The 12629-nt window shown below is 37.9% G+C and overlaps 1 protein-coding gene across 2 annotated transcripts in view; it reads right to left on the bottom strand.

Annotated features, from left to right (window-relative positions):
- Positions 1-12629, bottom strand: part of LOC106086554 (teneurin-a) — a 1121402-nt gene that overhangs the window by 34359 nt on the left and 1074414 nt on the right. For both annotated transcript variants that reach the window (XM_059366919.1, XM_059366920.1), the window contains 2 exons: positions 1344-1511; positions 1010-1205 (listed from right to left, as the gene is read on the bottom strand). In XM_059366919.1, the coding sequence (XP_059222902.1) occupies positions 1010-1205; positions 1344-1511 (364 nt within the window). The remainder of the gene's footprint in view (positions 1-1009; positions 1206-1343; positions 1512-12629) is intronic.

The raw sequence follows: 12629 nt of genomic DNA, 5'->3' as shown, positions 1-12629 counted from the left end.
GTAAAAATCTGTTTACACAAGGCACTGATCCAGCAAGCTTTGTCAGACTCTCTTTCACACTGTCGCTATGCAGCACTTCTTTTCAGCTTTAAGGGACACCGAGGCCAGGACAACAACAAAATTCCAAATTGAACTATAAGGTAAATAGTAATTTAATTAAAACCTAGTCAAAGCAACAGCAGCTGGTGTCAGCCAAGGTAATGTGAGTAGCAAAAGCCAAAACAAAAAATAGGATAGAAAAAAAAGACACAACAACGAGTACACGTACTTGCTTGAGTTACAACTTTAGCATAAATAATGCAAAATATTTAATGGCTTTAACAGCAGGGATATGGTAACGAAGAATAAACAGAAGAAGAGAAAAAGGATATGCTGAAAATGCAAGTACAGCAAGCCCAAAGCATTTGCCTTTAAAGCTGATTGAATGGGGGATTAAAGTTGGGGTTTGTTCTGGTGTGGATGTGTAGTTTTGTACACGAGGTCATGAGGTAAGGTTTAGCTGTGCTCACTCTTTTAACCTGGCCCAGGACTTGAGCTTATCAAAAGTTGAAACTTTATAAACATTTGCCATACGAAGAATTATAGTTTAGCATAACACTTTCATCTAGGAAAAACTAACTCCCTGCTTTAACTCACCCCCCCCCCCCCCCCCATATGAGCGTCTATTGTCTTTGGCTAGTAAAACTCCTTTTCTCGTTCCTCTCTCTCTCACTCGCTCTCCCTTTCTTTCTCACAACCCTCTTAGAAAGGGCCAAGGCAAAAGATTTATTAAAAGGACTCCAAGGTATTGTTATACTAAAAGGTTTTACTATGCTCGTTGAAGTCACTTCATTGCCAAAACGTGACCAAAATTCAACGAAACACCCGGAACAGAGTTTAAATTGGAAACTATCATAATTTGTGCAAAGTAACAGCAACAGCATCCACCGTATCATTATCATCATCAACAATAACAAGCAAATGAGCGCAATTAAGAAATTCGTATTTAAATTAATTTTCTCGGTCTCACCTGAGTTTCGGCGAATATGACACGTTTTCCGGGCATTGCTCCAATGCCATTTGGCATCCAAGTGCTTATCAGCTGGGGCTTAAGCTCTTCATGATCATGTTCCATGCACAGCTTATGGGCATCGGTGGTGGGCTCATCAGAGAAATGATACAAAATCGAATTGAGGAAGGTCAAGGCTGGATTTAAAGGTGCCACTCTGAAAGAAACAAAAGAAATGGGGTGGCATTAGTCATGCGGCAAGGCTATGGTTAAATTTGTTACAGTTAAATCACACCACAAGTGGTTAAAACCATTATAAAGAGCTCTGTTGGGCACTTTCCTTTTACCAACTTACTTAATGTTTCGATTTGCACTATCGTCTTCATCACTAAGCTGCATTTGTACGGGTGGCAAGACCACTATACGATTCCATGGTACAAACACAGTGCGAGTTAATGGTCGGAATGGTGAACGTTGGAATTGTAAAGTAACAGCACCGCCACCATTGACCAGAACATCAAACCTAAAAAAGATAGAAAAAACAAAAATAATTGTAAATTTATAGTTAATTTATTAAATATCATAGAAAATAAATAGGCACATTTGATTAATTCTGAGAATACCATTAAAGTTGTAAGTGAAAATTACGGTAGATTACGCTATATAGATGCTTAGCTTCACTAAGACCATTTGTGTCCATTGTGATATCACAGCAGCCACAGATCAAAGCCTCTGGCGGGAATCGAACCCACGACTCAGATACCATTGCGTTCGAAGTGAAACTTTTGTTTTATAATTTCAAGTTTAGTGGTTTTTATATTCTTCTATGGCACAGGAAATTCTATCTTTGTAAATTTGATTTGAAATTACCAGATATATCTGTCTGACAATATATTACAGACTGTCATTGTTATCGTCAAATCTTCACTCCATATTTTTTAGGTCAAGGATAAATTTCGAAATTTGTTAACATTGACTTGGGTAGCCAAGTTGGTAGCGTGTTTAGATTACCAGTGCAGGGGTTGTGGGTTCGATTCCAGCCGGAAGCCTTGGCCTGCCGCTACTGTGGTATCACGATGGACTTGAAATTAAAATCTAAGCGAGTCTGTAAAGGACTGCCACTCTTGTCTAACCTAACCAAACATTGACTTCTATTTAAAAGTAGCCCGAACACATATTTAGTTCAAAAACCACTTCTAGGTCTGTATAGAGGATTCATCTGGTTCACACTGGCTTATCTGTCAATCTAAAAATGACAGCTACATAATATTTGTTTCATTGACACCTCATTATATTGTTTTCAAGCCACCAAAAGCATTGCTTCTGAGTTTATTAAAAAACAAGTAAGAGCGTGCAAAGTTCGGCCGGGCCGAATCTTATATACCCTCCACCATGGATCGCATTTGTCGAGTTCTATGTTATAGTCCGACTCGGACCATAAATGAATGCTGAACATTGTAGAAATCATGGTGTAACATTTCATTTCATTCGGATAAGGGTTGTGCCTTGTAGGGGCTCAAAAAGCAAAATCGGGAGATAGGTTTACATGGGAGCTGTATCAAACTATTGATCGATTCAGACCATATTAGACACGTATGTTGAAGGTTATGAGAGAAACCGTTGTACAAATTTTCTGCTAAATCGTATGAGAATTGTGCCCTCTAGAGGCTCATGAAGTCAAGATCCCAGATCGGTTTATATGGCAGCTATATCAGGTTATGTACCGATTTGCGCCATACTGAGCACAGTTATTTAAAGTCATAACAAAACACCTCATGCGAAATCTCAGCCAAATCGGATGAGAATTGCGCGCTCTATTGGCTCAAGAAGTCAAGATCCAAGATCGGTTTATATGACAGCTATACCAGATTATAAACCGATTTCAATCATACTTAACACAGTTGTTAAAAGTGATACCAAAACACTACCTGCTAAATTTGAGTCAAATCGGAAGAGAATTGCGGCCTATAAAGGCTCAAGAAGTCAAGAACCATGATCGGTTTATATAACAGTTATATCAAAACATGGACCGATTTGAAAAATACTTAGCGTAGTTATTGGAAGTGATACCAGAATAACACGTGCAAAATTTCAGTCAAATCCTCTAGAGGGCGATTCAGTCAAATCGCCCTCTAGAGGCTCAAGAAGTCAAGACCCAAGATTGGTTTATATGGCAGCTATGCCAAAGCATGGACCGATTAGGCCCATTTGCATATCAAAACGTGGACCGATATAGGCCTATTTACAATCCCAACCGACCTACACTAATAAGAAGTATTTGTGCAAAATTTCAAGCGGCTAGCTTTACTCCTTCGAAAGTTAACGTGCTTTCGACAGACGGACGGACGGACGGATATGGCTAGATCGACTTAAAATGACATGACGATCAAGAATATATATACTTTATGGGGTCTCAGAAGCATATTTCGAGGTTTTACAAACAGAATGACGAAATTAGTATACCCCCATCCTATGGTGGAGGGTATAAAAATTAAGTAAAAGCGTACTAAGTTTGGCCAGGCTAAATCTGTTATACCCTCCACCATGTATCGCATTTGTCGAGATCTTTTTATAGGCAAACAAAGGATAATGGATAAGAATTGCTATGGTTTTGGAGCTATACCAAGGTATGAACCGGTTAGGGCTTCACTATTTTTGGAAGTTGGAGACCAAACTGGAATTACTTGAGCAACATTTCCATCAAATCGGATAAGAATTACGGCCTATAGTGGCTCAAGAAATAAAATCGGGGGATGGGTTTATGTGGGAGCTATATCAGGGCAAACCATACTTGGTAGAGTTGTTGGAATTCAAAACAAATCATGCTAAATTTCAGCCAGATCGGTTTAAATTTGCGCCCTCTAGCGGCTAAAGAATTCAAGATCCGATATCGTTTTATATGGGAGCTATAACCCAAAATTTGAAACACCTGCGCACAGATATGAACTTATTAGTAAATATTTTGAAACTTTTTTACTTTGAAAGGTCTCAGGTCGACATGATTTATACTAAGGCGTGAGGCCTGATATAAAAGAACACAAAATAATAGCGATATTTCGTATGCTGTGGAACATTTTCAGGGTCACGATCTGGAGCATGGTAAATTCCAAATGGCGATGATAACTAGATAAGTAACTCCATCGCAATTTCGCAGGCCAAAGATTTTAGGGATATAAGCTAATTTTTCAGGTTCAGACCCAAAGCGCAACGAATGACAGATGGTCACAAAGTGGGGTTGTGAACACTCCAATATTACATGACCCAATCTAAACTTAAAGAGGTCTACCGCTTTGTTGTCGTTGGATAGAAAAGACATCTCAGCCACTGTGTCCGTCATGACAGGTCACTCTCTGATCGGAAAACATTCTGACCGACTGAAGGTTGCATGTAACCACTTAAGCAGAAGCTGTGAGGACGTCGAGGAAGAAGAGAATATAGAACATCTGTTGTGTGTGTTTCCCGCACTGACAGTCAGATGTTCCACATTAGGTTCTCACTTCTTTGAGAACTTGTCTGATTTAGGGGATGAAGTAGTACTATTCTTTATTAATTCAAAACAATATTTAAAATGTATTTTAGCTTATAGTTTAATTCATTTATTGTTAACATTAAGAGCTTTTTTAAAAGTTCTCGATGATAGGAACTAGAAAACACCTTCCTTCTTCTATTCCTGTTGTATCCTAATGGACGAAAACGTGTAGGTGAGTTTAATAATAATCACCGATGGTTACATTTTGGTATAATTTGAGATATATCAATGACGGATTAACCGATTTAAGTGAATAATAACCTACTTGTATAATAACAAAAAAATACAAATCTGACATTTGAATTTAGAGTCAAGTACCTGGCGGGAAAGTCCCATCCAAAAACACTCCAAACCCCTTACATATACTGATCGCTAAAATATGGGGCTTACATTTTGGAGTAGAGCACGACTTTGATTCAAAAATCAGAAGACAAGTGTCAAAAGGGTCCCACCCCAAAAATTGATTAAAAAACAAGTAAAAGCGTGCTAAGTTCGGCCGGGCCGAATCTTATAAACCCTCCACCATGAATCGCATTTGTCGAGTTCTTTTCCCGGCATCTCTTCTTAGGCAAAAAAAAGGATATAAGAAAAGATTTGCTCTGCTATTAGAGCGATATCAAGATATGGGCCGGTTTGGACCACAATTAAATTATATGTTGAAGACCTGTGTAAAATGTCAGCCAATTCGAATAAGAATTGCGCCCTTTGTGGGCTCAAGAAGTCAAATAGAGAGATCGATTTATATGGGAGCTGTATCGGCCTATAGACCGATTCAGACCATAATAAACTCATATGTTAATGGTCATGAGAGAATCCGTCGTACAAAATTTCAGGCAAATCGGATAATAATTGCGACCTCTAGAGGCTCAAGAAGTCAAGATCCCAGATCGGTTTATATGGCAGCTATATCAGGTTATGAACCGATTTGAACCATATTCGGCACAGTTGTTGGATATCATAACGAAATACTACGTGCCAAAATTCATTCAAATTGGATAAGAATTGCGCTCTCTAGAGGCTCAAGAAGTCAAGACCCAAGATCGGTTTATATGACAGCTATACAAGGTTATGAACCGATTTGAACCATACTTGGCACAGTTGTTGGATATCGTAACAAACCACGTCGTGCGAAATTCCATTCCAATCGGATGAGAATTGCGCACTCTAGAGGCTCAAGAAGTCAAAACCCCAGATCCGTGTGTATGGCAGCTATATCAGGTTATGGACCGATTTGAACCATACTTAGCACAGTTGTTGGATATAATAACAAAACACGTCGTGCAAAATTTCATTCCAATCAGATAAGAATTGCGCACTCTAGAGGTTAAAAAAGTCAAGACCCAAGATCGGTTTATATGGCAGCTATATCAGGTTATGAACCGATTTGAACCATACTTAGCACAGTTGTTGGATGTCATAACAAAACACGTCGTGCAAAATTTCATTCCAATCGGATAAGAATTGCGCACTTTAGAGGCTCAAGAAATCAAGACCCATGGTCGGTTTATATGGCAGCTATATCAAGTTATGAACCGATTTGAACCATACTTGGCACAGTTGTTGGATATCATAAAAAAACACGCCGTACAAAATTTCATTCCAATCGGATAAGAATTGCGCACTCTAGAGGCTGAAGAAGTCAAGACCCAAGATCGGTTTATATGGCAGCTATATCAGGTTATAGACCGATTTGAACTTTACTTGGCGCAGTTGTTGGATATCATAACAAAACACATCGTGCAAAATTTCATTCCAATCGGATAAGAATTGCGCACTCTAGAGGCTGAAGAAGTCAAGACCCAAGATCGGTTTATATGGCAGCTATATCAAAACATGGACCGATATGGCCCATTTACAATACCAACCGACCTACACTAATAAGAAGTATTTGTGCAAAATTTCAAGCGGCTAGCTTTACTCCTTCGGAAGTTAGCGTGCTTTCGACAGACAGACGGACGGACGGACGGACAGACGGACGGACATGGCTAGATCGACATAAAATGTCACGACGATCAAGAATATATATACTTTATGGGGTCTCAGACGAATATTTCGAGTAGTTACAAACAGAATGACGAAATTAGTATACCCCCCATCCTATGGTGGAGGGTATAAAAATACAAATCTGACATTTGAATTTAGAGTCATGTACCTGGGGGGAAAGTCACATCCAAAAACACTCCAAATCCCTTACATATACTGATCGCTCAAAATATGGGGCTTACATTTTGGAGTAGAGCACGACTTTGATTCAAAAATCAGAAGACAAGTGTCAAAAGGGTCCCACCCCAAAAATTGATTAAAAAAAACGATAAAGGAATTCTAATGTGATATATAAAATGGTTCCGAACATATGGTGGGGCGCGTCACCACCAAAAATAACCGCAAGTAAATACATAGATCAATTGGGGCAATATTGGACTCCAACAAAGTTATTGGGGAGTATAGAACGAATCTGATGTTCAAATACATGGACCAAGTATTCCACCGTCAAAACCACGCGAAATGAGCATATAGACCTATCGGTACATCGCACAGTGGGATGAGATCGAATTACCCATGCCCCAGCTTTGCTGATGTATAGTGTTATTAAAGTTATTGTGGGGAAGACGCTTTTCAACTTGTTTACTTATTTCTATACTTACGGTCTTATTCACAAAACTTAATAAAACCTTAAAATAGGTTTATTTGACAGTTATATAAAGGAAATCTGTAAAATAGACCTATTTTAAATCTACATAAAGTTTTGTGAGTACCGGTTTTAATGTATAGTAAATAAACATTACGTCCCTTTAATATTGAGAAATATCAAAACTATTTTTGAAAATTGAAAACTATTTTATATTTTACAATGCTCTACAAGAATTTACCGATTATAGATAATTTCCAATGATGTAAATGGTAAAGATTTAGCAGATTAAAAATTTATTTTTTTTTATCTACGTACATATGTAAACTTTTTACTCATCGTAAAGTACAAGGGACCATAGTTTTCTTTTTCCGAAATTCAAATTATTCCACATCACCAACTCTATATACCAAGTTGATGCTCAATTGCCTATGCTTGTGCTAGCTTTAGTTTTTAGCAAAGATCCTTCTGCCAAATAAGTACAAGAGAACTTAATAGAAAGAAATAATAACAAACACCAGAACAAGCACACACACACACACAGTCCATGTTCATAAGGAAATAGCTATATTAATTTTAATGCTAAAAGCTATTTAATTATAAAACATGAAACTCCCCTCCAGTCAATTTCATACCAAGGCTCGCCACACCAATCACAAGCACACCAAGTTCAATTACGCGACCACAACCAGCATCCTCATAATACCCACGACAAGAACCAAACAATAAATATAGAAAATAAATACGGCAACCACAACAAGGCGAATGAAGTCAAAATTAAAATGAAACATGAAAAGAATGGAAAATTAAATTTAATATGGTTGTAAATGGAAATGGGCAAGCAGCATAGAGAGCGAAGGAAAAAGGAATTAAAAATAAGAAGAAAAAATAAAACAAGTAAAAGCGTGCTAAGTTCGGCCGGGCCGAATCTTATATACCCTCCACCATGGATCGCATTTGTCGAGTTCTTTTCCCGGCATCTCTTCTTAGGCAAAAAAGGATATAAGAAAAGAGTTGCTCTACTATTAAAACGATATCAAGATATGGTCCGGTTCGGACCACAATTAAATTATATGTTGGAGACCTGTGTAAAATTTCAGCCAATTCGTATAAGAATTGCGCCCATTGGGGCTCACGAAGTAAAATAGAGAGAACGATTTATATGAGATCTGTATCGGGCTATAGACCGATTCAGACCATAATAAACACGTTTGTAGATGGTCATGAAAGGATCCGTCGTACAAAATTTCAGGCATATCGGATAATAACTGCGACCTCTAGGAGTCAAGAAGTCAAGATCCCAGATCGGTTTATATGGCAGCTATATCAGGTTATGAACCGATTTGAACCTTATTTGACACAGTTGTTGAAAGTAAAAATAAAATACGTCATGCAAAATTTCAGCCAAATCGGATAGGAATTGCGCCCTCTAGAAGCTCAAGAAGTCAAATCCCCAGATCTATATCAGGTTATGAACCGATTTGAACCATACTTGGCACAGTTGTTGGGAATCATAACAAAACACGTCGTGCGAAATTCCATTTCAATCGGATAAGAATTGCGCCCTCTAGAGGCTCAAGAAGTCAAGACCCAAGATCGGTTTAAATGGCAGCTATATCAGGTTATGAACCGATTTGAACCATACTTGGCACAGTTGTTGGATATAATAACAAAACATGTTGTGCAAAATTTCATTTCAATCGGATAAGAATTGCGCACTCTAGAGGCTCAAGAAGTCAAGACCCAAGATCGGTTTATATGGCAGCTATATCATGTTATGGACCGATTTTACCAAACTTGGCACAGTTGTTGGATATCATAACAAAACACGTCATGCAAAATTTCATTCTGATCGGATAAGAATTGTGCACTCTAGAGGCTCAAGAAGTCAAGACCCCAGATCGGTTTATATGGCAGCTATATCAGGTTATGAACCGATTTTAAACATACTTAGCACAGTTGTTGGATATCATAACAAAACACGTCGTGCAAAATTTCATCCCAATCGGATAAGATTTGCGCACTCTAGAGGCTCAAGAAGTCAAGACCCAAGATCGGTTTATATGGCAGTTATATCAGGTTATGGACCGATTTGAACCATACTTGGCACAGTTGTTGGATATCATAACAAAACACGTCGTGCGAAATTCCATTTCAATCGGATAAGAATTGCGCCCTCTAGAGGCTCAAGAAGTCAAGACCCAAGATCGGTTTATATGGCAGCTATATCAGGTTATGGACCGATTTCAACCATACTTGGCACAGTTGTTGGATATCATAAAAAAACACGCCGTACAAAATTTCATTCGAATCGGATAAGAATTGCGCACTCTAGAGGCTCAAGAAGTCAAGACCCAAGATCGGTTTATATGGCAGCTATATCAAAACATGGACCGATATGGCCCATTTACAATACCAACCGACCTACACTAATAAGAAGTATTTGTGCAAAATTTCAAGCAGCTAGCTTTACTCCTTCGGAAGTTAGCGTGCTTTCGACAGACAGACGGACGGACGGACGGACGGACGGACGGACGGACGGACGGACGGACGGACGGACAGACGGACGGACATGGCTAGATCGACATAAAATGTCACGACGATCAAGAATATATATACTTTATGGGGTCTCAGACGAATATTTCGAGTAGTTACAAACAGAATGACGAAATTAGTATACCCCCCATCTTATGGTGGAGGGTATAAAAAGTACGCGAAAATCAATTAATTGCTTTTCACTGTTTCCACAGAAGATCCGGAAAAATTTAAACAATGTTTTTATTTTATTTAAAAAAAAATTAACGCAATCGTTATGAGTTTGTGTGAATGTTAAGAGTTTGTGTGGTTTGTGTATGTGTATAGAACATTGTGGTGAAAGGAAGCAAGATAAACAGACGTAGTGTATGTATTGTGTATTGGGTTATTACTTCCATATCCTCGATCAGCCATAATTCTTCATTAGCCTAGTGCCTTAAATCCTGGCCATAATCATACAATGCCGGCTATCACATGTAATGTATCTACCGGACAGCAACGGATGGCTGGAACTTTGGAAGACTTTCAAATGGAAACAAGGCCTTTTTAACGAAGCAAGATAAAAGTTACTATGCTTTCTTTCTTACTAGGGCTTCTAAACAAGTTTCCGGCATAGTGCACACTAAGAGTTGTCAGGTGCAATCTAATACTTCCATTGGAAAGTTTTACATTTTTTAGCATAGTCATACTCAGATCGTTTTGGACGATTATCATTTGTTTTGTTTACAGAGACTTAAAAAGTTCAATTTGACAAAAAAAGGAACATTTTCGTACGATAATTTTTTTCGACATTGAATTGATGAACGTTTATCTTTGTAAGACGATAAAGCACCTTACAATAGTACTATGAAAAACCGGTTTAATGAATTCAGTCGTGGCCGAAGCTCGCTCAAAAACGAATTTCGAGAAGGCCGTCCAAAAACAGCCCTTTTTACAGAGAATATTTATGCCGTGCAAAATCGTCATGTGACATACCGTGAGATAGAGGCATCCTTGGGCATTTCTTCCAGTCGATATTGCATGACATCTGGCCGTAAAAAAGGTTTGTTCTAGTTGGATCCTGCACATTTTGACACACGCTCAAAAAAAAAAAAAAAAATAGCTCATGTCAATTGGTGCGAAGAGATGTTGGAAAAATACCCTCGCGATAAGGTCGCGATAAAATGACGAATCATTGATCTATGTTTATGAGCCCCACACAAAACAGTAATCGACCGTGTGGGTCTTCGAAGGCAAGACAAATCCAACGAAAGTTGTTCGTGGAAGAACACTTTGAAGCACATGAAGACCGCTTGAGCAACGTTGGAAGTCAACTCTTACTGGCACACCACAATTTGATGGCCTGAACAAGAGAAGACGAATCTTCGTTCACCATGACAATGCGAGCTTTCACACATTGGTTTACTTGCGCCTACCAGCGCCTTTTTGACCAGCCAAAACGTCGGAGAAGTGCTTTCACAACTGGTTTGAGTGCATTTAAAAGTGTATAAATCATTCTGGAGGATACTTTGAAAACAATACCCCTTTCAGAACTGAAAAAAAAACTTCCACGGATTTGTATAAAATTTTCAGCAGGTGTTTATTTTTGTGCCATAGTTATGTGAAAAATACAAAAAAAATTTTTTGATCCCTGGATTCACACATTGAAAGAAACCAGTCTAACACAATCAAAGCTTTTCGGTTTTTACCTGCAAATGGAGTATGTAAGACATATTAAAGTCACATAGCACGATCGTGTGCGTGTATTAATTAAAAAATTAATTGAAAATTTCGAAAAGTTTCAATAATTTTTTTAATTGAAAATTTAAGAAATTTCAATCATTATTTTAATGGAATATGCAATTTTTTAATTGAAAATATTTTCAATTACTTCTTCACATATAGTGATTGATATTATCATTTTCTTGATTGAAACAGTTCCAATTAAAAGGAAAAGTCGGGCGGTATCGACTGCAAAGTGGGAGCTATATCTAATTTTTATTTACACCAAAAATCGGATAAAAATTGCGACGTTTACTTCGTACACAATTTAACATGGACAGACGGACAGACAGACAGACGGACTAGCTAAATCGAATCAGAAAAAGATTCTGAGTCGATCGGTATACTTATCAATGGGTCTATCCCTCTTCCTTCTGGGTGTTACAAACAAATGCACTAAGTTATTATACCTTGCTCCACAGTAGTGGTGTAGGGTATAAAAATAATTGGATCAATTAATTTCGTGATTGAAACAAATTTTTTATTTTTGTGCAAATCTTTGTGTTTGCTAATAAAAACACATCACATAAGGCCTGCTATAACATAATTTCCGCCACTGTAATGTGTGTAAAAGTTTACTTCACTTTGTCTGGTGCCTGCAAATGCGAGCATATTTATAGTATTACAATATATGTACCAACATATACAATGCTATCCTTTTGAATGTTGCATTGGAATGTGGCAATGTGTAAAAAAACTTCCCTTGCTATTCTATATTTCGTTGATATGAATGTATGTGTAATACGTGGCGAAGAGTACAAGCTAATATAACAGTGTGAATTACAAACCTCCACGGGATCACACTTTCTCGACCCCATATGCATATAAATATCAGTGTGTGTATGTACATTTATGCATATTTCCGTGTTGTCTGTTGCTCTACATTTTCCTGCTAGCCGCCATGTTCCAATTTTCCTTGGTATCTGACATACGCATACACTGACAATTGGGAAATACATAGTAGCCCACGTTTATGACCATATAAACCATACGTGAGTATGGTGCTGCCTTTAACAACAACAAAAATATTATTTGGTTCATTTGCAATATTTGCTGTTGCTGCTTTTGATATGTTGTTATTTTCTTCTTGTTTCTTTTTGTTGTTGCTGTAGTATCAGAACAACAACGTATCTGCAGCAACAATAAGGCAATTTTCCTTTTTATTATCACAAAACATAGCTACCTAT

The sequence above is a fragment of the Stomoxys calcitrans genome, chromosome 4, assembly GCF_963082655.1.
Source record: "Stomoxys calcitrans chromosome 4, idStoCalc2.1, whole genome shotgun sequence".
Lineage (NCBI taxonomy): Eukaryota > Metazoa > Arthropoda > Insecta > Diptera > Muscidae > Stomoxys > Stomoxys calcitrans.
The sequence above is the reverse complement of the archived record's forward strand: the minus strand, read 5'-3'. Positions and strand labels throughout refer to the sequence as shown.